The 27,826-nt window shown below is 40.9% G+C and overlaps 1 protein-coding gene and 1 long non-coding RNA gene across 11 annotated transcripts in view; one reads left to right on the plus strand and one right to left on the minus strand.

The window, feature by feature from the left end:
- Positions 1–8,582: 8,582 nt before the first annotated feature.
- KCNMA1 (potassium calcium-activated channel subfamily M alpha 1) overlaps positions 8,583–27,826 on the minus strand; it is a 781,341-nt gene continuing 762,097 nt past the window's right edge. For 2 of the 10 annotated variants that reach the window (XM_033209827.1, XM_033209828.1), the window contains 3 exons: positions 26,361–26,585; positions 24,079–24,107; positions 16,830–16,981 (listed from right to left, as the gene is read on the minus strand). In XM_033209827.1, the coding sequence (XP_033065718.1) occupies positions 16,830–16,981; positions 24,079–24,107; positions 26,361–26,585 (406 nt within the window). Of the gene's footprint in view, positions 16,985–19,743; positions 19,793–23,966; positions 26,586–27,826 lie in introns of those variants that run through there. The other 8 variants (XM_033209826.1, XM_033209812.1, XM_033209829.1 and 5 more) reach the window with 7 other exon arrangements.
- LOC117082815 overlaps positions 26,772–27,826 on the plus strand; it is an 87,690-nt gene continuing 86,635 nt past the window's right edge. The window contains exon 1 of the long non-coding RNA XR_004436788.1: positions 26,772–27,342. This is a non-coding gene — a long non-coding RNA (uncharacterized LOC117082815). The remainder of the gene's footprint in view (positions 27,343–27,826) is intronic.

Raw genomic sequence — 27,826 nt, forward strand, 5'->3', positions numbered from 1 at the left:
CCTCACTCCCTCCTTCCTCCCTCACTCCCTCCTTCCTTCTTTCCTTCCTCCCTCTCTCACCTCCCTTCTTCCTTCCTCCTTCCTTCCCTCCTTCCTTCCTCCCTTCCTCCTTCCTTCCTTCCCTCCCTCCTTCCTTCTTTCCCTCCTTCCTTCCCTCCTTCCTTCCTCCTTTCCTCCTTCCTTCCTTCCCTCTCTCTTTCCTTCCCTCCTCCCTTCATCCCTTCCTCTTTCCTTCCCTCCTTCCTCCCTTCCTCTTTCCTTCCTTCCCTCCCTCCCTCCCTTCCCTCCTTCCCTCCTTCCTTCCTTCCTTTTCTGTCCCTCCTCTTTCCCCTTTTTTCCTGCTTCTATATCTTTACTGTATTGGTTAAGACTTCCAGATTAATATAGTAGAGATAGTAATAGTGCAAACTCTTCTTTTATTCCCATTCTAAAAGTAAATAATGTCAAATTTCAACAATGAAGTAACCTGTTTGCTGCCAATTTTTTTAGATGCCATTAGTCAGTTTATGGAAATTTCTTACTTTTCTTAGTTTGCTAAGATTTTTTTAATGTAATGGAATGATGACTTTTTAACAGACTTTGCATCTGTTTCCATTATCATATGTAAGCTTTTCCTTTGAAAAAATAATTTATTAAATTTTACAATAATTTTTTAAATGAAAACCATACTTGCATGCTTGTGTTAAATCCAACTTGGTTTTCATGTATCATCCTTTTAAATAATACATTACTAAATTTAGTCTGCTTGTACTCTGTTTAGGGCTTTTGCATGTTGTATGTTAGTGAATATTAACAGCATGTAATTTTTCTCTCTCATTTTCCAAGGTCATTCTCCTTTTTTTATACTCTGGAATAACTTGCATTATACTGAAATAATTTATTCCTCAAAGGTAGATACAAAGAAAACTCTAAACTTGGATAGGTTCACCAGACAGTCTACCAATTAATTCTTTGATCTCTATTTGACTTTCCTCTTATTTCTTAAACCAATTTTCGTGTTTTATTTTTTATTACAATTTTAACTTAAGAGCCACAGAAGCGGGGTGGAGCAAGAAGGTGGAATAGCAGGCTGCATCTTTCATCCCCTCAGGAGGAACTCCAAACTTAACAAATATTTACACACACAAAAAAGCACCTTTATAAGAACCAAAAATCAGATGAGCACTCGCTGGTTTTAACTGATGAGTACCTGGTTTTAACTTCATATTACTGAAAGAAGTACTGGAAAGGTCATGAAAAACAGTCTTGAATTGCCGATGTCACCCCCTCCTCCTGGCAGCTGCTGTGTGGCACAGAGAATCTGTGCATTTAGCAAGGCAGAATGCAATCGCGTTCAATGATTGCATTGAACTCAGTGCTGCCCTGACACAGCAGAAAGCAGACTGGTCTGTACTTAACTGATGCCTACCTATGGAGGGAGCATCTGGACTGGCCCTAGCCCGAGGAGAATTCCCCATCCCAGCAGTTGGAACTTGAGTTCCAGCAAGCCTCACCACTGCAGGCTGGTGTGCTCTGGGACTCTAAATAAACTTGAAAGGCAGTTTAGGTCACAAGTACTGCAACTTCTAGGAAAGCCCTAGTGCTGAGCTGGGCTCAGAACCAGTGGCCTTGAGAGACGTGTGACCTACTAAGACATCAGCCAGAGTGGCTAAAATAGTCCTTGTGCCACCCATCCCTGAACCCAGGCTGCACAGCTCATGACTCCAAAAGAAACTACTTCCTCGTGCTTGAGGAGAGTGGGGGATAGTTTGGCAAATCAACTACAACTGCACTTAAAACTTTTTCTTTTTTTAATGACAAGGCAATTCCATTTCTGGGAATTTAACCTACTGCTATGCTTACATTTGTGGGTGAAATAGCCAAAGAATAAACACAACCTAATAATCATCAATAGGGGAAAGGTTAAATAGATGATTTTTATATGGAATACTGTGCAGCCCTTAGGAAGATTGATGGATGGACCAAAAAATCTACACATTAAATTGTTTTTAAAAGATGTATAGAGTGTATTTAAAGTGTTTTAAAGTATATAGCATGCTATGTTTGGATTATGATTATATATGCAAAGACTTTCTGGAAGGATGAAGAAGAAAATATTAACCATGGTTGTCTTAGGGAGGGGAGCTGGATGTCTAAGACAGAAATGGGAGGGAGATTTATTTTCACTGTTTATTCTGTATCTTTAAAATGTGTGCCAATTGCATGCATAATCGATTGTGCTCAATTAATTTTATTTTAATTAATTAATAGATAAAAGATTCTTGGAGGGCGTATTCTTTTTTGGGAAGATGCCTTGATGTAAAAAGGACTGCACAAAATAGAATGAGGTCAGGACCCAGTGCGGTGCTGTTGAGTTGAGCGCTGAGGATGAATGTAGGCAGAGCCTTGGAGTTAGGTAGCTCAGGCCTGCAGCCTCCTTCTGTGGGCAGGTAGAGTTCTCCTGCTGCTGCGTTGGTGCTGGGGATGCAATTACAGGAAGAACAGTTTGTTGGGGAATGAGACTCCTGCTTGCTAGCCTGGCAGGTCCAGAGCTCAACAACTGTGGCAAAGCAGCAAACTCAGAGTACTGGATAAACTGTCACTATGTCTCACACTTTCCTCCTTTATACAGGCCACTTGGAAACTGGCAGCTACGAGATGTAGAGCTCTGGAATGGTCTTTGGAGTCAAAAGAATTGTATTCCCATCCTGGTAATGCCACTTAAACGCAGCGTAACCATAGGCTCTTATTTATTATAAATTTATTTTGTTAGCTAGCTAAACTTACTTATTAATTTTCCTAAAAGAATTATTTTTAACATTTTTCCAATAGTAAAAATTATGCATGTTTGATCTACATAAACCTAAATAAAACGGAAATGTGTAAAGTGAAAAGCAAAACTCCTTCCTGTCTCTTAATTTTTCCCCTTTGCTTCCTACTACTCTGATAATCACTGCTTATGACTTGACCTTATTTCCTCCCCAATTTTAATGATGAATAAATAAACCTAATTGTTTAACACAAATGGGATTCTACTATACATTTTATTTTCTCCCTGTAAGCAATATAGACCAAGAGTCAGCACAATTTTTTTTTGTGAGAAGTAAGATGGTAAATATTTAGGCTTTATGAACCTTATCCTTTATCCCAGATACTGAACTCTGCTGTTGTATCAGAAACTCAGCTATAGATGATTTGTAAATGAATGGGCATAGCTGTGTTTCAATAAAACTTTATTTAGAAAACAAGCAAGTGGCAGGCTGCATTTTCCTTCAAGACGTAGTTCACCAACCCCTAATATGTAATAATTAAGTCTAACTCAATCTTTTTTTTTTGTTTTGAGATGGCGTCTTGCTCTGTCGCCCAGGCTGGAGTGCAGTGGCGATCTTGGCTCACTGCAAGCTCCGCCTCTCGGGTTTACGCCATTCTCCCGCCTCAGCCTCCCGAGTAGCTGGGACTACAGGCACCCGCCACCACACCCAGCTAGTTTTTTGTATTTTTTTTTTTTTTTTTTTTTTTAGTAGAGACGGGATTTCACCGTGTTAGCCAGGATGGTCTTGATCTCCTGACCTCGTGATCCGCCAGTCTCGGCCTCCCAAAGTGCTGGGATTACAGGCTTGAGCCACCGCGCCCGGCCTAACTCATCTTTTTACTGGCACTGCATGGAATGGGTGAACAAATTCACTTCAATAGTCACCCATATGTAGATATTAAAAGTCATTTCCCTTAGAAGCGCTCTTAAATAAGCACCAGTTATCCACTAGCTGGATTAGCTGATGTCTGTCTCCTTTCTCCTGTGAACAAGTTAAGGGCTTTCTGTGGTGTATTGAAATTGTGTGCCTTGCACAGAACTCCTTACTTCACCTGTGTCCTTGGGATTTCACCAGGTGAACTGACCAGCAGTCCCGAGCTTGTTTAAACATCTCTACTTGTTACCGTAGTATGCAATTGAATTAAACAGTATGTTAACCAGAGAAATGGAAGTGAAGGAAAGAGATTGTTGACTCCAGAAAAAACTGAAGTTAATTATTTTTGAAAACACCTAATTAAAGTGCTTTTTCACAAAAAAAAAAAATGTTGAATTAGGGTGAGTTAATTACAATAGACTAAAAACCAGCGAGCTTGTGGTAGGCTTTGGGGTGAAGGACCCATAGCATCAGCTGCTTGGGAGAGGAGGCCAAGCAGCCAGGCTGAGTCTGGGTTCAGGTTCAGCCCTGGTCCCTCTTTGATTTTCAGAAGCTTGACTGGTCTGGGGAATCTGCCTTCTGCCCGATGAAGCCCCAGGCTCTCATCTTGTCATATCTTCTTTCCTGGATCTGAGGGGACCTCATGTCTGACTATATTTAGCTTATGTTTTTATACTCTCTGAATGTGAGAGGTTATTAAGCATAAGATTCTGTTTCTCCTCTCAAAGGCTGGTCCAGTAACATTTAAAATAGCGTTAAGTCTATATTTACATTTTGATGTCACTCATGCTTTATTTCCTTAGCAGACTGTCTATTCTGTTCCACCCATGTTTTTCTCCCAAGCAGAATCTATCTTATCTGACATTGCAAAGCAGTTAACATTGATTCTGGTGAATGGTCTACTTTGATTTTTGCTACAGGGAGATTTTAGTACAAATTCACATATATTGTTTTCTCAACAAATGGAAAATTATGTTCCACATTCATTGTGCTGGGTTTGCCGAGCCTGCTATTTTGTAACTCACTGTCTCATCTCTTTTATTTGCCTTCTCTGTCACTGTCAATGTTTTCCTAATACTTCATCCTTTATGCAGACTCCTTCCTTGGAGCTGAATTTGGCAGTGGAGTTTGCCTAACTAATGGGGACCATATGCTCTGCAATTACATTCCCCAACAACATTCAGATTTGTTAGCAAATATTGGAGAAGGCAAGTTGAGAAACTGGAGTGCGAAGGACTATCAGGAACTGGCACATTCTGACAGGTAAACCTGCATTTGCTGACCACTGGGAATAAGTTCCAGTTGGGGCTTATATTGGCTTAGGTAGAAGGGGGATTTGTTTTTTAAAATTTCTATCAATTGGTATACTCCTCTTCAAATAGCTAAGTGCCCCTCTGATGTGTTCCCAATGGCAAACTGTGCTTTCCCTTAGAGATCAATTTTTAATACATGGCTATCACCTGTTTATTTGTTGATCCCAACCCTCCCCAAGACTGGAGAACTGGAATCATAGAATTCCTCACTGTTGTTTTCCCAGCTCCCAGTAGAGGACTGTTAACATAATAGCTATTCAGTAAATATTTGGCTAATGAGCAAATGAAACCATCTCTAGACTACATTAAATCCCAACACATTCTATACATCACAACTATATACCTTGGATGGCTTTTTCCCATTCTCCAGGTCCTTCCCTTTCTGTAGGCTGGACCAGCTTTGCCCTTGGGAGTCCAGGCCCCTGAAAAGAGTGCAAACTCTGAAGGTTCTGAAGAAGGTTTAGAGCATGGCCCAACATGGCAGGATTCGTTTTTAAGGGCTTTTTCTTTCTTTCTTTTTTTTTTTTCTGCTTTTAAAATGTCCATCTGTTGCCCTGTTGGGGATGAGTGTGGAGTAGGATGAGTCAAACCTTTAGCAGATTGTCCTGAGTTTTGATAAGACAACAAAAAGAGAGAATTTAGACCAATATCCTGATGAACATCGATGCAAAAATCCTCATAAAATACTGGCAAACCGGATTCAGCAGCACATCAAAAAGCTTATCCACCATGATCAAGTGGGCTTCATCCCTGGGATGCAAGGCTGGTTCAACATTCGCAAATCATAAACGTAATCCAGCATATAAACAGAACCAAAGACAAGAACCACATGATTATCTCAATAGATGCAGAAAAGGCTTTTGACAAAATTCAACAGCCCTTTATGCTAAAAACGCTCAATAAATTTGGTATTGATGGAACGTACCTCAAAATATAAGAGCTATTTATGACAAACCCACAGCTAATATCATACTGAATGGGCAAAAACTGGAAAAATTCCCTTTGAAAACTGGCACAAGACAGGGATGCCCTCTCTCACCACTCCTATTCAACATAGTGTTGGAAGTTCTGGCTAGGGCAATCAGGCAAGAGAAAGAAATCAAGGGTATCCAGTTAGGAAAAGAAGAAGTCAAATTGTCCCTGTTTGCAGATGACATGATTGTATATTAGAAAACCCCATTGTCTCAGCCCAAAATCTGCTTAAGCTGATAAGCAACTTCAGCAAGTCTCAGGATACAAAATTAATGTGCAAAAATCACAAGCATTCTTATACACCAGTAACAGACAAGCAGAGAGCCAAATCAGGAATCAACTTCCATTCACAATTGCTTCAAAGATAATCAAATACCTAGGAATCCAGCTTACAAGGGATGTAAAGGACCTCTTCAAGGAGAACTACAAACCACTGCTCAGTGAATCAAAGAGGACACAAACAAATGGAAGAACATACCATGCTCATGGATAGGAAGAATCAATATCGTGAAAATGGCCATACTGCCCAAGGTGATTTATAGATTCAATGCCATCCCCATCAAGCTACCAATGACTTTCTTCACAGAATTGGAAAAAACGGCTTTAAAGTTCATATGGAACCAAAAAAGAGCCCGCATTGCCAAGACAATCCTAAGTCAAAGGACAAAGCTGGAGGCGTCACGCTACCTGACTTCAAACTATACTACAAGGCTACAGTAACCAAAACAGCATGGTACTGGTACCACAACAGAGATATAGACCAATGGAACAGAACAGAGTCCTCAGAAATAATACCACACATCTACAGCCATCTGATCTTTGACAAACCTGAGAGAAACAAGAAATGGGGAAAGGATTCCCTATTTAATAAATGGTGCTGGGAAAATTGGCTAGCCATAAGTAGAAAGCTGAAACTGGATCCTTTCCTTACCCCTTATACGAAATTAATTCAAGATGGATCAGAGACTTAAATGTTAGACCTAATACCATAAAAACCCTAGAAGAAAATCTAGGTAGTACCATTCAGGACATAGGCATGGGCAAGGACTTCATGTCTAAAACACCAAAAGCAACGGCAGCAAAAGCAAAAATTGACACATGGGATCTAATTAAACTAAAGAGCTTTTGCACAGCCAAAGAAACTACCATCAGAGTGAACAGGCAACCTACAGAATGGAAAAAATTTTTGCAACCTACTCATCTGACAAAGGGCTAATATCCAGAATCTACAAAGAACTCAAACAAATATACAAGAAAAAAGCAAACAACCCCATCAAAAAGTGGGGAAAGGATATGAACAGACATTTCTCAAAAGAAGACATCCATACAGCCAACAGACACATGAAAAAATGCTCATCATCACTGGCCATCAGAGAAATGCAAATCAAAACCACAATGAGATACCATCTCACACCAGTTAGAATGGCAATCATTAAGAAGTCAGGAAACAACAGGTGTTGGAGAGGATGTGGAGAAATAGGAACACTTTTACACTGTTGGTGGGATTGTAAACTAGTTCAACCATTATGGAAAACAGTATGGCGATTCCTCAAGGATCTAGAACTAGATGTACCATATGACCCAGCCATCCCACTACTGGGTATATACCCAAAGGATTATAAATTACTCTACTACAAAGACACATGCACACGTTTGTTTATTGCGGCACTATTCACAATAGCAAAGACTTGGAATCAACCCAAATGTCCATCTGTGACAGACTGGATTAAGAAAATGTGGCACATATACACCATGGAATACTATGCAGCCATCAAAAAGGATGAGTTGCGTCCTTTGTAGGGACATGGATGCAGCTGGAACCATCATTCTTAGCAAACTATCACAAGAAGAGAAAACCAAACACCGCATGTTCTCACTCATAGGTGGGAACTGAACAATGAGATCACTTGGACTCGGGAAGGGGAACATCACACACTGGGGCCTATCATGGGGAGGGGGGAGGAGGAGGGATTGCATTGGGGAGTTATACATGATATAAACGTCATGCACATGTACCCTAGAACTTAAAGTATAATAAAAAAAAAAAAAAAAAAAAAACAAAAAAAAAAAAAAGAAAAAAAAACAACAACAAAAAATAGATCTACCAGGAATAAACTGAAAAAAAAAAAAAAAAAAGCTAAATGCAGGGGAAAGAACACCATTTGTCTATGCAAATGGCAGGAAATGGTAACTAGTTTGAGAGTGGGTGGCTGAGGGGAGAAATGCTTTAGCTTTTCAAGGACCTATTGAAAGATGTGCATTTCTTTAGTGCCCTGCTTGCTGGAGCCTTCTGCAGGAGCACCTGTCCCATTGGCCCCAGTGTGGCTATGTAGGGCTCTCAGGCACTACGTTGAATGACAGCAGCTCTTCCTCTCCACCATGCCTATTGCAGTCTTAAGCAGCACCCACTGATTGGCTCATTGAAGACCATGGAGGTGGGGAGGTCTATTTGCACTTGAAGCTGCAAAGGGAAGCTCATGATTTCAATCAATCCACAACTTTGCCTTCATGGAGGAGCATGAAGGGAGGAGACAAAAGCAGACTGATTAGAATTCAGGGACCTCGCCACCCCCAGCCCACCTCTCACCCCCATGGCATGTAACTGCTGCAAAGACACAAGAAACACTCCTTGTTTTAGAACACAAATACATAAATTTTTAATCTGCGAAAAATACAAAATGAAACCATGTACAAGTTATGTACAAACCCTTTTTACAAGACAAGAGAGTTATCACTGGTTGTTACAGATGACAGAGTTGGGTAGATCATTTCAGAGCACCAGCATATATTCTCTTCTTCAATTCCTGTCAGGTCAGAGTAATTAATCATAATCATAATCATAATGCCAACAAAGATCAAAAGATGAATAAGCCACGCTCTTTTTCCTTAATGAACATGTAGGCTGAACTCTGCATGTGTGTACTTTTTTTTTCTTTGTCCCCTAATGAAACCTTGAAGTGCAGGTTTTGGTGTTACGCAGAGAAAGGTTTCTTTTCAACATCTGGGTGGTGGGATGTGGGCCAGAAGTTTTAGGCAGGATGTGATTGTGCCACTTGGGAATGGAACTTTTTTAATTAGGATTTCCCAACAGATCTGGGTTTATGTTTGAAATTTTGCAGTTCTGGTCAAAGGCATGTCAGACCGTATTAAGCGGAAGGAAGGGGAGGAGAGCTAGTGCTCTGGGGAGGATGGGATTCTGGTTTTGTGTGGAAGTGAGGCTCAGTCTACCTTGCGGGTGGGGCTCCTGTCCCTGCCAGCAGCCTTCCCATGCTGACCCTGAGTCCCATGGGAGAGAAGCACTGGGTCACTCTGGCAGGCGTGTGCCAGTGCCTTGTGTACATTTCCATCTAAGATTCTAAACACTGGGGCCCGGTAGTGCTTCCCAAGGCAGGCAAGGCCAAAAGCATTGGTGTCACTTCTGCCCCTGTTCTGTTAGCTAGCAAGACGAAGGAGAAGCAGCAGCACAGAAGTCCTCAAGGGATAAGCAAAGGAAACCTTTCTAAACTGAAAAATCTACCTAAAGATAAAGTCCACTTTCACCTGGCCAGAACATCTCTTCTCACACTGCCTGTTCAGAAAAGCCACCAAAGCAATGTGGTTATAGCATTTGTTTTCATACCCCCGAAACTAAGGGTGCAGGGTGTGTGCTCTTCAGGGAAGGAAGAAGAACAGTGCAGACATGGACAGGAACATGAAAGGAGATGCCCACCTTGAAACCCCTCCCTTGTGAGTCCTCCAGAAAGACTGCCAATCACCACACTACCTGTCCAGCCTCCATCCACCATGGCAGCCACAGTGACACATAGTGGCTGAGTGACTGCCCACCTGGGCCAGACCTCGTGACAAGCTCTGGGAATGTGGACAAATACGCAGAGTGAGTCCTTTGAGTGAGTCCTTTGACTTCTGCATCACCATCTCCAACACCTTTCATCTCCAGCCTCATAGATGATCTGCCCTCTCTTTCTTAAAATTCCCCTCTTATTTCTCATTTTCCTGGTTCCGGAGTACCCTAGATCTCCTGTCCCAAGAAGGTCTACTTATTTTGCTCCTTTTTACTCCTGAAAAACATGACTTTAGCCTACAAACACATCTGCCAGCTGATCTAAACCTATACTTTCTCCGTAAAATAATTCACCCATGATCCTCACTTTCTAAGTGCCCCTGTGGATCTGGCTTCTACATCTGCAGGGCCTGTTGTAGCCCACTCCTTCACTCCCCTGTCCCACTCCCCTTGCCTGTGGGGCCTTCTCTCATGGACCGCTCTCAGCTTTTCCTGCTCTGGATGAACCCAATATAACATTTCTTAACTGTTGTACTCATGGCCTCCCCTTCCTGCCTGCTTCTCTTGTTTTCCTATTCCTCCACATGGTTCTGTCCTTGAGGACAGATTAGGTGTGTGTTCACTGCACAATGAATATACTCTAGACCCACAGCCATTGCCCCATATCCAGTCGCTACAATCCCAACCAATCTTCTACAACTGTTACAATCCATAACATTTCTTTGTTATTAAGTGTTCACATTTATTAAAAAATTATTTATTGAACACCTGTTTTGTGCAATGTGATCTTTCCAATATACGTGTGCCTTGTGTTCCCAGTTAGGCAGGCGGGCTATCCTCCTCTAATAGCCTTACAGTCATGAGGACACAACGGCTGCTCAGTAAATATCAATTAGCAGTTACTGATGAACATCACCCACCCTGCCACATGCCAGATAATCCTGCCTTCATACCTGGAATGCTGACCCTCTACTAATCTAACTCCTAAACCCCCCTTTCTCTAGAAATCCTACCTTGCTGAACCACTTCAAACCACACCATTTCTCCCTTGTTTCATCTCCTACCATATTGAATGTGAAACTGTGTCATTAGGGCTCACCCTTTCTCTAATGGCGCTTTGAGCATGTTTTCTTTCTTTAGTTGTATTATAAGCTGATTGATGGCAGTATCTATATTGTGCTCATTTCTCTCCCACCCGCTCCTTTTACAAATATTTAGCGGGTGCTAACAGGTTGCTAAGCAAGGGTTACCTGATTAGCTGCAAGGATGTTTTTAAAATGGAAATTCCTATTTGGCAGTTCTGGACTATTAATTATTCTTTACAATTTGTGGATGTCCTGCCTCATGTTCTTATTATATTACGGTCTAGAAAATAGTATGATTGGCCGATTTTTAAAAATTTATGTGTCCATTCCTACCCTCTAATCTACTTCGTGAGTTTGTTGCTGACATTCTAGTAATTCAGGAGAGTCAGGACGTTCTACGTCTGATGGTCCTGTGACAGAAAGCAAAGCCAAATGTGTGAGGAAGGGGGGTGTTGCACACGGTGAATTGTTGACTTGGAGTGGGCACCCTTTAGCACTCCTTGCTGCTGAGAATATGTTCAGTTTTGTGTGCCTTCTCATGATAATTCCCAGGAAGAACTGACATCTCACTACTTTCAACCTGAAAAATACACAGCCATTGCTGCCCCATCACTCTTTGCTTAAAACTCTTAGTGGCTTTTCATGACTTTCTAAATCAAGTTTCAAACTTTTATCTAGGCCTTTAGACTGTACTTTGTAGCCCCTTCCATGAAGTCGCATCTCAGTTTTCCTCAGTTCCCCTACACAAACTTATCACAGTAGACAAAATAGTCAATCTATTGAAATCACATTCCTACAAATACATCATGGCCCATTTAGTCCCATCTCCCTGGAAAACCCTCATATTACATATCTTTCCAGTCCTGTCACCCAATTACTATTGAAATGCCTCCAAAGCCCATCAAGCATTATATGCCTCTGCATTCTTACCAGCCCATGCAGTTCAATGCAAACTCTTCTTTCTTCCAACCCAAAGAACTACTCTTTGTACCAGATGCATGCCCATAACTGATGGTATTTTAAAATACTGCTTATTATATCTTTTTCTTTTTTTCTGTCTTCCTGGATTCTTAATCTATACCCCAAGTTTGTCTTATCTTTAGATAAGGAGTCTCAGGTCCTTTCTGTGATTAAAAAATATATATATGTCAAAAGAGGAAAGTCTGCTACAGGTGGTCTAAGTCAGAATTCTTTCTCCAGTCTATCCATGTGGGGCTATGACATCATGGAGCTTCCAACCATTGTAGGGCTAAAGGTGCCTCTGTCTTTGAGCACATAGGCTTCTTTCTATACATGTTTTAAGCAAGCTTACCATAAAAATTGAAAATTAGGCTCTGTGGTCTCTTAAGAAGTAAAATTTAAAATGTTTTCCAAGTTTCCTTATTTTTATGGAAATCTTGAAATTATTAACAACTGATACTTTATTGGAAACAACCAATTGGAAGAGACTGCACTTCAACAACCAATATGACCAAACTAGTACAAACTGTCTAGGAATCATTTCTCATTACTACTCTCTCATAAATAAATCCAAATAGTATCATCACCTCCTCAAATGACCGTGGGATTTATATGCTAAATCATCTCTGCTGGATTAAAATAAAATGCCTTTTGGGAATGAGGAGAGGGGCAGAAAGGTAATTTGACAGAAGATTGTAAGTAAATTCTGTTTCTTTTGCTTTTTAAGGAGGGTGGGTCAGTCCTAATTAGTGAAGATTCTTTCAAGGGTCATGGCGATTGGTGGCTTTACCACCATTCCAAAAGCAGCAAGTAAGAATAAAATAGAAAATGGATAGATTCTGCCCTGGAACTCAGTGTTCAAGCTGAACGGATATACTTAGTCTCCTAGGAGTCAAGGCAGCTCACATCTCAGTCAAATGGTTGGATAGTCTTTGTTTCTCTCCCTTCCTACTTTTATTCCTCAATTTCACATTTCCTTCCTTCAATGAGGTTCCCTTTGACAATACAACAATAGATTAAAATTACATTTATGAATGTAAGTAGCTAAGAGATGGTTAGTTTATTAATGAAAGAAAACAACCAAATAAACAGAGGATAGGAAATGAAGTGAGAAGGAAGACTGGTTACTTCCTAAAGATCCACATGGGGAAACATAAGTGGGGAAAATGGCAGAAATTTGGGGTCTCTTGAACCTCTAGTTACATACTAAGAATTGGAGACATGGAATAGAGATGAAGGGATTAACTGAAGCTGGGCCTTGAACCAAAAAAAAAAACAAAAAAACAAAAAAAACAAAAACAAAGGGGAAGGGAAGGATGAAATCGAGAAGAAAACCCTGGAACAGGCAGTGAAATTTGACCAACATGATTCAGGTGCTGGCCATTTTTAAATTGTTATAATAATTCATTTCCCTTAATTACAATTAATTGTGATGGTGACTATCATTTCTCTGAAATGAGGAATTTGCATCTAGAACCTAAAAAGACTCTAAGGTGAAAAGCACAGGAATGAACCTACCTATTCTACGTCCAGAGCAGCAAATGTTCACTACTCATGAGTAAGGCTGGGAGTGTTGCCTGGGTGATGCAGCAAAAAGGACCATTATTCCAGCCCTGGACACAATAGTCTCCAAAAGTTTAGCCAAGAAGAGGCAGCCGCTCCCATGTTCCCACTCCTAACTTAGATCATGTCCCCTGGGACCTGAAAGGGACCTTAGAGTCATCTAGATGAATCACTCTCATTTACAAATGAAGTCACTGAGACACAGAGAGTTTTAAAAACATTTTCAAAGATCATAGCTAGTTGTTTGTAAATGCGGCTCTTGCACCCTCATATTACATGGTAACTAGGGAATTTGTGCTTTTTCTCCTTTCAACATGAAAATGTCCCAGGTTTCTTACGCTTTTTCACTTTTCCTTTATCCAACCCTAACAAACACTTCCAATTTCCTGTTTATTTAAAATCTTCAATCAATGTTTTACAAAGTACATCATAAGGTGCCAGAACCCTTGGGAAGAAAGAGTTTTGGAATGTTCTTCAATGTGCCTTAGTCACAGTCACTTTTATTTAAGGTGTTTTGTAACGGTTCAAGATGATATTCTAAAATATAAAATTGATGAGAAAAAAATAAAAGTTTTCTCAAGGAGAAAGGTGATGATGGTGATGATATTTTCTGCTTTGTGAACAGCCTGTTGGTGAGTCTTTGATTCCCACAGCACCCAAGAATCATTGGTTTGGGAGAAGGGCTTTTCTGGAGCCCTAAACTGGGATGGGAAATCAGAGCCTCATAATGTGGACTGTGCTAAAGAAGACCCTCCTTGGTCTCAGGCAGATGTAGGCAGAAAGACAGACTGTCTCAGCAGAGATGAATGGGACTCAGGGCCAAAGCGCTCAACGAGTAGGAACAAGCCAGGGAGAAGCTCTGGCATTTGCTTGAGCCCTCCAGTGATTTCACAAATCTTACTTGCTTCCATTTCGCTTTCTACTTACCAGGCACCAGCTTTTGCCAAAGGGCCCAACAGCCAGCCATTTTCCTACCTCCTTAACAAAACGCCTCATTTTGTTTTCTAGGCCAGAACAATTCATTATTACAAAGGCAACATAGTATGAACTTATTGCTCTACTTAAGAAAATGAATTTCTACCAGTTTGTTTTGTTTTTTGTGGGGGGATGGTGCTTATGAATCAAGGACCCCTTTGCTGTAGGAGGCGATCCTATTATGATTTTTTTTTTTTAAGTTTAGATTCAAATGTCTAGCCACAAATGCATCAATGGATGTGTCGTGGGGTTGGAGTTTGCATTTCTGCTTCCAGATTGCCTTGGTAGGGGAGACACAGGGAAGAGAGGGTAGTGGAAGTGGAGCTTTGTGTCCTGTATCCCTCTAATGGAAGATCCTTTATGTGGCCACCACAGCCTGCCAGAGGAGACCAAATGGCTCTAACAAATTCGGAGGTGGTTATTAGGAGCAGGAGTGAAGAGCCCACTATGGTTCACGAAGGAAAGAAGAGCGTGGATTGACGTGAATGTACTAAGGTGACCCCAGTGCAAAATCATTATGTAAAAGAAGGCCTAGCTTTCAGGAAAGTTGTCAAAATCCTAGCAAAAGGTTCTCCCCACAAACACATTTGACTTCTGTTGGAAACCAAGAAATGTTTATAAGCCTGAATATAGACTGTTGACGTCATTTTAGTCTGCTGAGTAGGCTAGTGATTAATTATAAGTAGTTTTTAAACAATCCAATTGGACATACATTATATTCACAATACTTTTATAGAACTAATTCTACAAAATGTGACGACAGAGTAACCACAGTCCGACAAGTCACTGCAGGACAATGCCTACGAGGTGGAAGCACGACTATATTGGCTCTGCAGGGAGTGGACAGAGGTGGAAGCTCATTTTGCCTACATTGGTAATTGGAGTACTTAGTGGACATATGTCTTCATGATGATCTCATTGCTTTGCTCTGATCTGATTTGCACTACCATAACTAGGTACCACAGGTCATGGTCCAAAGAGTTAATGGACTAGATACCATGAAATTTTGGGGAGATACTTTGGTTAGCTTGGTTCCTTTAAGTGTCCACAGTTTACATTTTTTTAAGAAAATAGAAATCACTATCACATCCATGCTTCTCCAGAGACCTTGATGATCATATCAAAGACTGATAATTTTAAAGTTGAAAGACTTGCTAAGTTGATTGGAACAAAACAGTTGCCGGGAGACTGTACACCTAGCATGCAAGTGACAGCAGAGCTCTGAGACATCGTAATTGCATCTGATGGTTAGAAAAATCTTTTGACCGCAGTTTAAAGTGGCTGATATATTTGATTTCACTGCTGGTAATTTTCAAAGGCCTTTTCTAACAGTCTATATGAAGTGCATTCATTGCTTTCCTTTTGTTATTATTATTTTTTAAATTGTTGTAACAAGTTCACGTGTTTGGCCCCAGCAACTAAATAAAGGAGAGCATGCAAATTAAAATCTGTCTCCATGATTGTAGAAATTTCCTGGTTTTTAAACAAAAACTCAGAAGAATGAATGCCCTCTCATAGCCTATGGTAAAGTAAAACTACTGATCAGTTTTACAAACTTCTAGGCTAAAAGCTCTGAGACTTGGGGAGTGGGGAGGAAGTCCACCAGACCCTCCCGAAGTTGACATTACTCGCTCAGGTGGTTTGGAAATACAAAATGAGAAGCATACAGCATGTAGGAGTCCCCACCACTAGAACAGCAAACAGAGCAATGCCTTGTGCACATCTGGTCCTCAGCTTCCGCATCCCAGGCTTGCCCACAACCCTCCTGGTGTCCTTAGTTGGCCAGACAAACCTGATCTGCCAATTGTAGAAAAGCAGCAAGAAGGTCTTTCCTTTAAAAATATGAACAAAGGGGTGAGAACTACAGAATGAAAACTAAAACTACAAAAATATGACTTTCAACTGTGAAAATAAATAAGTTTCCATTTATTAAGAGCTGGTGTCAATGCAGATCAAAATACACACCCATCCAGGCGAGGAGCAGGTATTCACCTGTCCCCTTCGTCTTCTTTTTTTGGATTGACTAAAATACATGTATACATCATTGGCCATTTTAAAATTATTTTAATAATTCATTAAAATTAATTACAATTAATTGTGGTGGTGACCATCATTCTCCTCAAAAGAAAAAGAGAGAAAGAAGAGAAAAATGCATTAAGGAGTCTGGCCACTTATTCATTTAGAGTTTGCATTGTTTAGATATAGGGAAGATATTTGACAATGGAAAGAAAAGAAAAATATATTTTCTTTCTAATAAATAAAAATAATTTAAAATGCTAGAGGCTATACATGACTATTTTAGTATGTTCATTTATAAATGAAATCATTTTCTTTTCCAAAATACATGGAAGCAATATTCAAGGCAGACAAAGAGAAAGATCTGTCTACTTTATTTTCTGGCAATTCTTGCTTATCCTAACGTTTCCACCAGTGATTCAGCATGTAAGAAGAAAAGTCACGTCACCATTGATGAAGTTTGTCAGGCTTTAAAAAAATAGTTCTGGTCTCCTGGGAGTCAACATTCATCTTCAACTTCTCTGATTGGTGGAATCAAGCTGCTTGTGGATTTATATTGGTTGATCTGGTTAGCCATGTGGGTACTCATGGGCTTGATTTGAATGTTTCTGGGATAGGCATTATCCGGTTCATCTGTAAACCATTTCTTTTCTGCTAAAGGGCAAAATGAATAGAGAACAAGAAGGAGAAATTAGAAGTTTAATTAGTCCTAAGGCAAAGCCTTTGGAAAGTTCTTTGAAAAACGCAAAAAGGTAATCTATAGAAGCCGACAGTGAGTTAATTGCTAAGAGAGACAGTGCAGTGTAGGGAGGACCCCAGAACCTGAAACATACCTCTGCTTCCTGTAGCAAGTGATGAATAAAATGTGTCACTGGGACTCAGAGGCCCCATGAGTGGACCTCAGAGGCTAAGGAGGGGTTGGAGAATGGACTCTGGCAATATTCCTTGGAGTTAATTTCGTGGCCAGAAAAGGTTTGGTGGGGAAGGGATGTTGCGTATATCAGCCATTGGGTACAGACATTGTGCCTGTGCATCTATTGATTTGAGTGGAACAGAAGGGCACCACCACACTTGCTGCAGAGCGAGTGATCTAGACTCTTATACAGAATCACCACCTCCCAGCCTTTCCTTGGCTTTGCTTATAACACATACACATAAAGTCATGTCTCAACTTTACCACTCTCCTGTTTCATTTGTAGCCACTTTGGGGGGTCTAAACTAAACCCATAGATTTTGCTGGCCAAAAATCTATGCAAATCAGAATAGCGACCAGTGTTTTAAAGAGGATTTTGAGGTGGCTTTTATTTCAAGAAAGAAAACTCTGTGTTGGTATAAAGTTATGAATAGAGTTCCAAGTGGCAATATCTTAACTGACTATAATAACCCAAGCTGTCGACAAGGGAGCTCATTGAAGTCTTGGCATTTCATTTCCACCCTAAATACAGAAATGGCTGAGAGAGAATGCTGAGTCAGGGTGTTCGGGGACTGGGGTGAGAATGAAAATGGTCTAGCATCCTCTTCGCAATGCAAAGCTATTTTACAAGACTCAACCCTCATCCCCGCCTCTTTCTAGGATTGAAATTTTCTGGGAAATTGGCCATGTGCATAGATAGGAAAGGACTGGGCAAATAGGACATTCTAACTTGGGAATCATATGCCTCACTTTAGTGGCTTAGGGAAAGGAAAGCAAAAGGGTAAAAGCTATCAAGCATGTCCACTGCTATAGAGACAATGGCCTCTCTAGCTGCTTTTTCTGCTTACCAGAACAATTTGTAACTGCCTTGTCAGTGGTCCTGGATGGACACTATAGTGAAAACTGCTCACCTGGTTTGATAGGGGACGTTGGGGGTGGGAGGGTATGTGCGTGTTTGGCTAATGATTTATAAATTAAGTATCTATGATCAGCTTGTGACCACTCTGCTTGTTTCTCCTCAGTTCTTACTTCTGCTATTTCAAGGGCCCTGAGCTGTCAATGTCAAGGAGGGCTGTCACTGGAGCAGGGATGTGCCTGAGTCAAAGCCTCGCCCCACTTTTATGCAGCAGCTCAGTTTACCCCACAGGAAACTTGCTACCTCTTGCCTCATTCTCCCCATCCCCCTCCTGCTCTGGCTCGCTCACCTATTATAATTAAGTTCACTTTGATTTGAACAGATTGGACGATAGGAATTCATAATGCTACATCCTCACAGTGAAGCTAACTGATTAAGTGCTTTAAATTATTCCCCCTGACAGAATGATAAAGTTACAATCTGTTCTGAGATGATCTACAGCTTGCCAGACTCCTACAGCTTCTTTCTACATTCATTTATCTTTTTGTCAAGCAGAGTTTTTTTTTTTTTTTTCCCTAAGCTTCAATTCCATAGATCTTTTAAAGTCATCAGCACATCTGAATTATTAATGAGGCTTTAGAGGCAAGGTTCCTGATGGGCTGGTTAAAAAAGGTTGTATAGAAATCCAAGACTGTGTACACATCAAAATAATTTCAGCTCCATTTAAAAAACCATTTAGTTCAAGTGTGACATAGATGAACCATTATGCATTTGTGGAAACCAATTTTTTGTGATCTACGATTAAACTAACCTTTCAGAGAGGAGTAAAGTGTGATGGTTATCATGTTTTAAAAGCATTGCCAGGCCGCTGAAACAATTTCAAACTATGCCTTTTTCCAGCAGTTTATGTGTAAAGATGATTTTCAGAGAGGTTGAGCCTGGTGTTTATGCTCAGGTTGCCTGAGCTGCCCTCGGTTTTTGGCCATGCTGTTATGCAGACTGATTTTGCAAAGGGATTTAGTGCTAGGTTGGACATGCCAGGTTGGAAGAGTGAACTCAGCTGATGGAAATGAGCAGGTCTTTTGGGTGAAAGACCTAAGACAGCTGCGATTTGCTGAAATTTTTACAACTGCTGCAGAGAATAATTGTTCAGAATTTAGTCTTTGCAGTTCAATTCAAAGTTGGCATTTTGACCTTTCACGGCAGAGAGAATATCAATTTCCTTCTGCTGTCTGAAAGAAAGAGAGCATTATTTCCTCATTTAAGCTTCTCTCTTTCCTTTTACATTTCTTGCCATTAAACAGAATCTAAGCAGAGTAGACCTTGTTTTGGCCATGCTGTCTCAACACAAGGAATGAGTTGTGTTAAAACACATTGCGGTGAGGAGTTGAGGTCTTCCTTATGCCTGAGAAACAGCTGTTTAATTTGGGTGCCTCCTAAGATATAAATGTGTGTGTTTTTGGAGACTTGGTTATATAGGATGGTCAGGAAATGGAACTATATGAATGCTGTGGGTGTTTTACTAAAATGTCTGGTGGCAACAGTATTTTACAAAGAGATTCTCCCAACATGCTTCCAAGGAACACACATTTCAATGATCGCCAGCCATTCGGCATCCATGGAGAGTGCAAGTAGGACAATGACAATTTGATGTATTGAGTCTTGCCTTCTGAAGAAGAAACAACGCCAATGGGTGGCTACAAAATTGACCACCAGGAAGAGGACTCAGGGAAGCAGCCCTAATGAATGCTGCCATGGTCAAGGATAAATCCAAATCCCTGAGTTTATCTCTGCTCCCTGTTTCATCTCACACGCCAGAAAGATTTCCAGGGGCTTTATTTTCATCTCTAAGATGAGAAGGGCAATTGATCGGGGTGGGAGGGCTTTCTCACTGCCAGAGAAAAATAGCCTCATTTCTTAATAAGCTTCTTAAGGATGAGATGCCTGTTGTCAGTGCTCTGAGTACAATGTGTGACATGCCAGGAGTTCGTGGAGTTAGGAAAGAAGAGGCATTTCAGTTTGTGGCTGGGGCGGGGGGCTAGTGGGCCAAGATAAAAATCTGGAAAACAACTGCAGAGAGATGCTGGTAAAGCAATTGCCACTGCCACTGGGACATGTCCCCTATCAAGACCAGCCATGCTATGAGCTGTCCACCGTGAAGAAGCAAGGAGATGTGGGCTAAGGAGACAGCACAGGGCAGGAGGTGAAAGTTAAGCAGATCTGGCTAACATACCGGTTGTGTGACTCTGAACAAGTCATTAGCAAATTTATCTTAGCTTCATTCCTTTTCTGTAAAATAGGGCTGATGATACAAATTTCCTAATAGTGTTGTTAAGATAAATGGAGCTAGCACCTTGAAGCACTTATACAGGTCCAGATACATGGTAAGTAAATGTGAGTTGTTAAGGTTATGAGTATTATTAATAATATTAGCGGGCATTATATCGCAGTGGCTAACTTCACATACTCTAGTGTCTCTCAGATTCTGCATCTTTCAAAGGGAGACACAGCATCTCCATCTGAAGCTGTTGTGAAGATTGAGTTTGTATAGGTAACCGAAGAGTGCTCAGGAGAGTGCCTGGCCCAAGGCAGTTGTGAAGCGTTAGCTTTTACAGTAAGTTTAATACTAGCCTGAGTACTATCGGTACTAAAGGATGGGTGGCACCTCTTGAATGTGATTACAAATGATGCCCTTCAGCAGAGATGTTGAGTAGGGGTGTGTATATCGGGATGTATCCTGAAGAACACAGATGTGGCAGCAGAGGTGACAGAGGGGGATTTGGTTGGTCATCTTCATTTTGAAGGTAAAGGAGAGGAATAGGTAACCTGGTGTTATTTCTGGGGAGCTTAGGGTTTCTCCCCTCCCAGGGTGCCTCTATGCCTTTGAAATACTGCATTTGATTCACCAGGCCTCCTATCCCATCTGCAAGCCATCGGTTTCTTGCATTTCGAGTTTCATCACTGAGACCACAGGGTTTAAAGGGTCAAAACCTCCTCCTGCCACAGGGCTGCAGGTCACCCTGGAGGACTGGGCTCTTGCAGGGAAGGGCCCCAGAGCTAGGCTGACTGAGCTGCCACCAGCAGAGGAAGAAACAGGCTGCACTGTGAGAACTGAGCTTCTCTGTTGGCTCTGTGGGTTGTCAGTGCCATGGGCTTTAGCCTTTTCACAGAACTACTCCCTAGAGAAGATTGCAGAAAAGGGGAGACAATGATACAGCAAAAGCATTTGGAATAATTGGCCCTCTTCTCACTACACCACAAGCTGAGGTTGAGAGAGAAAAGGCTCAAAAAGAAAAGATTCTGTTTGGAGAGAGACAACTATGGAGAACAGTAAGGGCTAACAAGAAGCTTCGACCTTCAAGGGTAATGCTGTGTGGTTTCCTGTCCTGCATTTGTGATAGGCAGCCTGGCACACTTCCTCTGCCCAGCAAACCCTGATGCCACCACTATCCCCACCCACACATACTACCTCCTCTCCTGTCTGTGAGCAAAGTATGCCTATTTCATAGAGATACAAATTATTTGTACCAGAACAAAAGCAGTTACCGTTTATGAAAAACCTTCTCACTTCTTTGCAATTGGCTACCATGACTCTGTCTCTTTTCTGAAAGTCTGATTCTGCCATTCTTTGAGCAAACAGCTCTTCCAGCCCTCCTCTGTGGCCCTTGGTCCAGCCAACACCCTGAGGACAGATTCTTCACTAATCCCTTTCGGGTGGCAGGGGATAATCCCTCTCACCTCCAGTGGTTGCAATGGGCATGCAATCTTGCATGGGAGACAGTCAGCCAGTGTAGTGACAGGTGCCCACAGCTACTTCTTTATCATATTGTGACAAAGCAGGGATGGGCTGAAAGACGCTGATTGAGAAATTGATTTTTACCCTGTCTTTACTTCCACAGGCCCTGGAGTTTCTGTACTCTCCTCTTTCTCCTTCAAGGAGCCTGTTGCTATAGGAACCTGGCAGGTTGATTTAATTGTCTCTATCGGGATGCAGACACCTTTAGGCTTTTCCCATGCTGCAGAAGAGCCAGGCAAAAGGTTTTTCTGGTCATCTGGGATCTTGACAATGCTGCCAAGAGGCATAGTCGGTCTCTCTACTCATTGAGCTTACAGGGCTATTCCCCATTCTCGGAAGCCGTGTGACCAGCTTGAGAAAGTGGCACCGGCACAGCAGCATCATGAGGCATGTAGAGGCACTCATATTTTTTTAAAAAATAAACAAGGGGACAAGAGTAATATAGAAAATGGTTAAAGGTATAAAATATGTAAAGTCAATTTATATCAAATATTTATTGAGCACCTACGGTAAGGATCTGGGTCATAATCTTTAATATTCAGAACAGAATTTGAAACCTCTCCCAATTGTGGCAGAAGTTTAACTGCATGTATAAGGGTCTAGCTTTCTCTATCCATTTGAACTGGCCTTGGAAAGAACCCTGAGTAGCAGACTTTAGGGACAGTGATGATGCCATGATCACCCGAGTGTTGAGACTGAGAAGGCTTCACCGTGCCTTCTGGTTTACCAGCCTACTTATTGTTCACCCCTTTCAAAGCCCAAAGCAAGTTGGACTAAATGGCTTACAAATTTCTTCTCCTCTAGAATGATGCAGATAACAGAGTTCCTAACTTTTTACATGTATGTACTTTCTTTTCAAAGAACTCTCACTTTCTACCCTTACCTCCTTGTTTCTTTTCTTTCTTTCTTTTTTTTTTTTTTTGTGGTGAGGGGCAGGGGGCAGTGAACAGGAAGAGATATAATAATAAGAAACTTGTATGCCCACTTCCTAGGTAAGCGTATGTTCTACTGAAAGAAGAAGGGGAAGTTTTGAGTCAAATAGAAAACAATGGAGGAGACTCTTCACTCTATTAAGGAAAGTATAATATAGTAATTTTGGCAAATAAAATTGAAGTAATAATGATCCTTCTCCATCATCAAATTTAACACCAGTCAAATATGGTCAATTCTCAATTATCTACCCCTGGGGCATGACTGTGTGCCCAAAGTCTAGGAAAACCTCAAAATTCCATCTCATATCATAGTCTGTTCCCATTCCATTCCCATCACAATATCATCTCATTGGAGTTGCTAACAGATTGTGTATAAAATGCACTTTGGATTTACTTCTCTCTATCTGCCCAATCTCTGGTTGGGATTTAACAAATGTCTGAAAGGCAGGTGGCAGGAGAGATTTGGGTAATACAGTGACTGAACCATCAGCTCCCAGATAACTGGGTGTGGGCTGTTGAGTTGATATACACAGCAGAACACTTTTAATTTGAGTCATACTGATCAAGCATAAAGAAGACCAATGCTTTTGCCATTAATAACCCTCCTGGTTTAAATAAAAGGAGGATGAAATATTGACAGAGAAGCAGGTTTGCCAAATGGAATAGCTGTAAATGTTTTCCAGAAAAGTTTATCAACTGGTATCATCACTTGATTGAGTTGGTCTTGCCAAGATGAACACAGAGATGTGAACAGACCGATGTGGGGACTGGGGTTGGGGGGTGGCAATGGGGGAAGTGAAGGAAGCTGGGTTTCTTGATGGGAAAATGCTTTCGGACTTGGAGCAAGGTACCAGGGTGGGCAGGGAGGCCACGTGCAGATTAAAAGGCAAGCCAGATGAAGAGAAGTTCCCCCCAAATTACCCAACCCCACACCCAAGAACACCAAAACAAACTCTAAGGAATCTAGCAATAGCAGCAGCACAGCCTCATTGCGCTGAGCAATTTAGAAAGTGGAAGAAGGAAGGAAGACAAGAAGGAAGGGAAAAGGAGAGGGAAAGGATGGGGGGGGGAAGCAAAACAAAATAAATAAAACCACAAACAGAACAATATAAATAAAAATAAACAAACCAATAACAGAATAAAATTTGTAACTCCTTTTTTTTTAATTTCACAAAAGTTTTCACAAGGACAACGTTATAGAAGAAAACCCCCAGCAGTGGCTAGGTCATGCAGAACCATTAATTGTCATACCTTGGCCCATTCTATTCATCCTTGTTGCACTTTAGAGAGAGAAGTAAGCTATGTGAGTTTTACAATGCTTTTAAACTGTCATATTTCCTGTTGAGCACTTTAACTGGCACATTCTTATAGTTATAAATGTTCTGAGGGCGTAACTTTATAACCTCCTTTGCAAAGAATGCATGAAGAGCTCTTCATGATCCAATACTAGGGGATACATATATATAGTTATATATATATATAGTTATATATATATAGTTATATATATAGTTTTATATAAGAGATAGTTATACATAATATAAATCAATATATAGAAAGACAAAAATAATTTGAAAAAACTCTTCCACTCATAGGGCTTGTTAATTTACATGTATACAATTATTCCCCATCACAATACTGGTTTGAATACTACGCTGCCCCTGTCTTTGGTGCGGGGGAGGGTGGAGGTTCTGACAGAGCCTCACCATTTGTCAGTAAAAGTGCTTGTCAATTCACACAGCAAGCAAATCTCCAAAACTATCATGCTTGAGGGGACGAGGGATCCAAAATCTAGATCCAAAACATTCACCATAAAAACACCTTTTTAGAGATGGTACAGCTGTGACATGTTTTCCTCCTCCCTTTTACCCCTATTCTATTTGATGGAATTCTTTAAAGCAAACTGTTCAAATATGTATATACCAGCCTAGTCCATCCATAAGAGAAATTGGTTATGGTGAATTGGCCAATTTTTAAGAACTACCGCACTGCCTAAAGCATAATTTGCATGCACAAAGCATCTGACAACTATATGTTGAAAAAAGGGTATTTTTCTACCTCTCCTCTCATGCTTACTAAGTGTTAAAAAAGAAAGAACAAAAACAAAAGAAAAAATAACTATACCAAAACATGTTTGGCTCACTGTTGCACTCTTCTCATCCCACGTCTCATAATGACAAAGAGCAGCTCTCTATTGTCGTCATTACCCTGCCTAAATTGGCTACATTAACTAAAGTGATGATGAGGAATTCTTTCCCACCAGCTTTCTGCATTGGGACAGCCAGCACCGTGCAGCTGTGCCAACAGTTGAAGGTGGTGGCTGTCTTTTGTCTTTGTTGAGTCAACTGTGGCTGATCCTCCTACATTCTAATTTATTTAGCATGTCGGCTCCTAGAAAAACATGATCTGCAGCTGGGTTTGTCTTCCTCTCACTCTGCCCCAGCCCTTCCTCCTACCTGGCATTGGGGCCCTAACTAATCAAACAAAGGGGAGTAAAAGGATCCCCTGAGGATACATGGAAAAATACTTGCTCTTTCCTGAGCATTATTTATTCTGTACATAAGGTAAGTAATTCACCTTTTAAAAGATGTGAAAGTCCCAGGAAGGCAGTTTTTAATGACTTACATCTGATATTTATGATACATATGGCTTTTCATCCCAAATGTCAAAAGTGAAAGAAAAAAACTAACTATTCATATGGCAACATAAGGAGACAGAATAACAATTTAATATGCAATCAAACCTCTTTTCACTTAAACTAAATGACTAGAATTTGATACATCCATGATTGGAATACTATTCTTTCCTCCACATTAAGGTGAGAAATGTTCATAAGAACTCCCAGAGGGAACTGACTCTGGGACAAAAGGCCTTGGTGAGTAACTAAAAAAATCTCTGATGTTCTCTTGCAACAAGCAAGTCCTTCAAAATCATCTACACAAATTGTGAAAGCTTTTCAAATGCTTCGCAATACTTCGGCCCAGAGACTGGAAACAATCGATATGTTTTCATTGCTGTCTGGTTGCTTATTTCAAATAAACATGTGCTAACTTATTGTGTGTATAAAAAAAGAAAGAAAGGAACAACAACAACAACAACAAAATCAAAACCCAAAGCACCCTGATAATCCTGATAAATCAGAATCAACTTTTCTTTTACATTAAATAAACTTGCTCTGCCTAACTGACATTGATCACAAGGGCTCCCTTCTAATCTGTGAACTCGTTCCTGCAGTGAGCTATTTATGTCTGGAGCATGCCTTTGGGTTATTTTTCCCCTAGAATCATAAATAACTTTTGGTCCGTCTGCTTATTTGCTGTTGTGCTCAAGGGTTTTATGGTGGTGAAATAAAAATGACAACCACATGCACACTATCATACATATGCAAATATGTGTAAAAAAAAGAAGGGGGGGACTACAAGGGAAAACAGGGAAAGTTACTTTGTTGGAAACACCAACTGGGGAAATGAGTGGCAGATACAGTTTCACACAGTGGCGGTGGATACACATATCAAAGCCGCTCTTCCTGCACGTACTTCTGTTTGTCCCGGGACTCCCTGGACTTGGGCCGGTTCTGTCGGTTTGCCGTGGATGGGATGGAGTGAACAGAGGAGCTCTTCTTGCTGGAGGACTGCGACGAGTGGGAGGAATGGGACAGGCTGGCCCGGGACTGGCCGGCGTTGTGGTCAAACTGCATTAAGCAGAAGATCAGGTCCGTCGGCACGAGCTCAAACTCATAGGGGGGGTTGGTGATGACATACCTGGACAGGAAAAGCAGAGATGTCACCGCCCGAGAGTAACTGAGTAGAGAATTCAACCCTCCCTGAACCAAAAGCAATGGCCTGGTTACTCTGGACTTTCAGAGGATCTGGAAGCTGCACTTCTAGCTGGTCCGAGGCCTTAAACATTCTTTTCCTTGTTAAATGAAAACTTCCTCTGTTTAACTCAACAAAGGAGGCCAGCCAGGAGCCCAGGCAGAGATGTGGAATTAGGACCAGTAATGGAAGGACCAAACTTTGCTTCTCGTGGTCTACACGTACCTTTCTATCCAAGGTCAAAGTCACTTCCAAGTAGCCCAGCCTCAGGAGGTTTCATGAAGTGTGATGCAACTTTCATTCCAGAATTTTTGGACAATCCCAGATATACATCACAAGATCTTTGTTTACTATTACAGAGTGTCTCCTTAGACTATATTCTCGCTCTTTACCTTTTAAAATCTATTTTGGTGGGAGAATTTGGAATTTGGAATTCACATGGAAGAATCTAAGAACCCTGCCTACTTATCAGCACTACTTTGTTGTTCTTCACAATGAGTTGGAGCTTTCTTTGGTCAACAGCAAATGTGACTAAGATGATCACCCTGTTTCATTTAGAGCAGTGGATCACAAAGTGTGGTCCTCAGGCCACACAGCTCGGCATCACCTAGGAACTAGGAAATGCAAGTTCTTAAGCAACCCCTATTGAATTGGAAGTGCTGAGGATGGGGTCCAGCAATCTGTAGTCGAACAAGCTCTGCAGGTGAGTTTCATGCTGGCTAAATTTTGAGAACCCACTGGTCTATAGCAATTGTTCTCAATTCTGGCTATACATTATAATCCCTGGGTATTATATATAAAATTGTTATATATTTTAAAATATATATATGATTTTTTTCTTCCTTCCAGACCAGTTAAATTAGAGTAATCAGAATATTTTTTAAAAGCTCCCCAGGTGATTCTACTATGCAAGCAGGGATGAGAAACACTTGTTTCTGCAGCACTGTTGCCTTGGGTATATTATGCAAACTCACTGATCTTGGTAATTCCAGGATGTACTTTTAATTTTTGCCTGCTATGAATTTATTTTAATGCATATGAGAAAAATATAATTAGCACATCTAGACTGTTATTTTTTCTGCTTAAGGTGATAATATACAATTATCTCAAAAATAAATATGTAAAAGTTAAAAAGTGAGTCAATTTAAAATATATGAAGTAAAAATATAGGATTCTAAGATATGGCA

Source organism: Trachypithecus francoisi, unplaced genomic scaffold, assembly GCF_009764315.1.
Source record: "Trachypithecus francoisi isolate TF-2019V2 unplaced genomic scaffold, Tfra_2.0 Lachesis_group9, whole genome shotgun sequence".
Taxonomy (NCBI): domain Eukaryota; kingdom Metazoa; phylum Chordata; class Mammalia; order Primates; family Cercopithecidae; genus Trachypithecus; species Trachypithecus francoisi.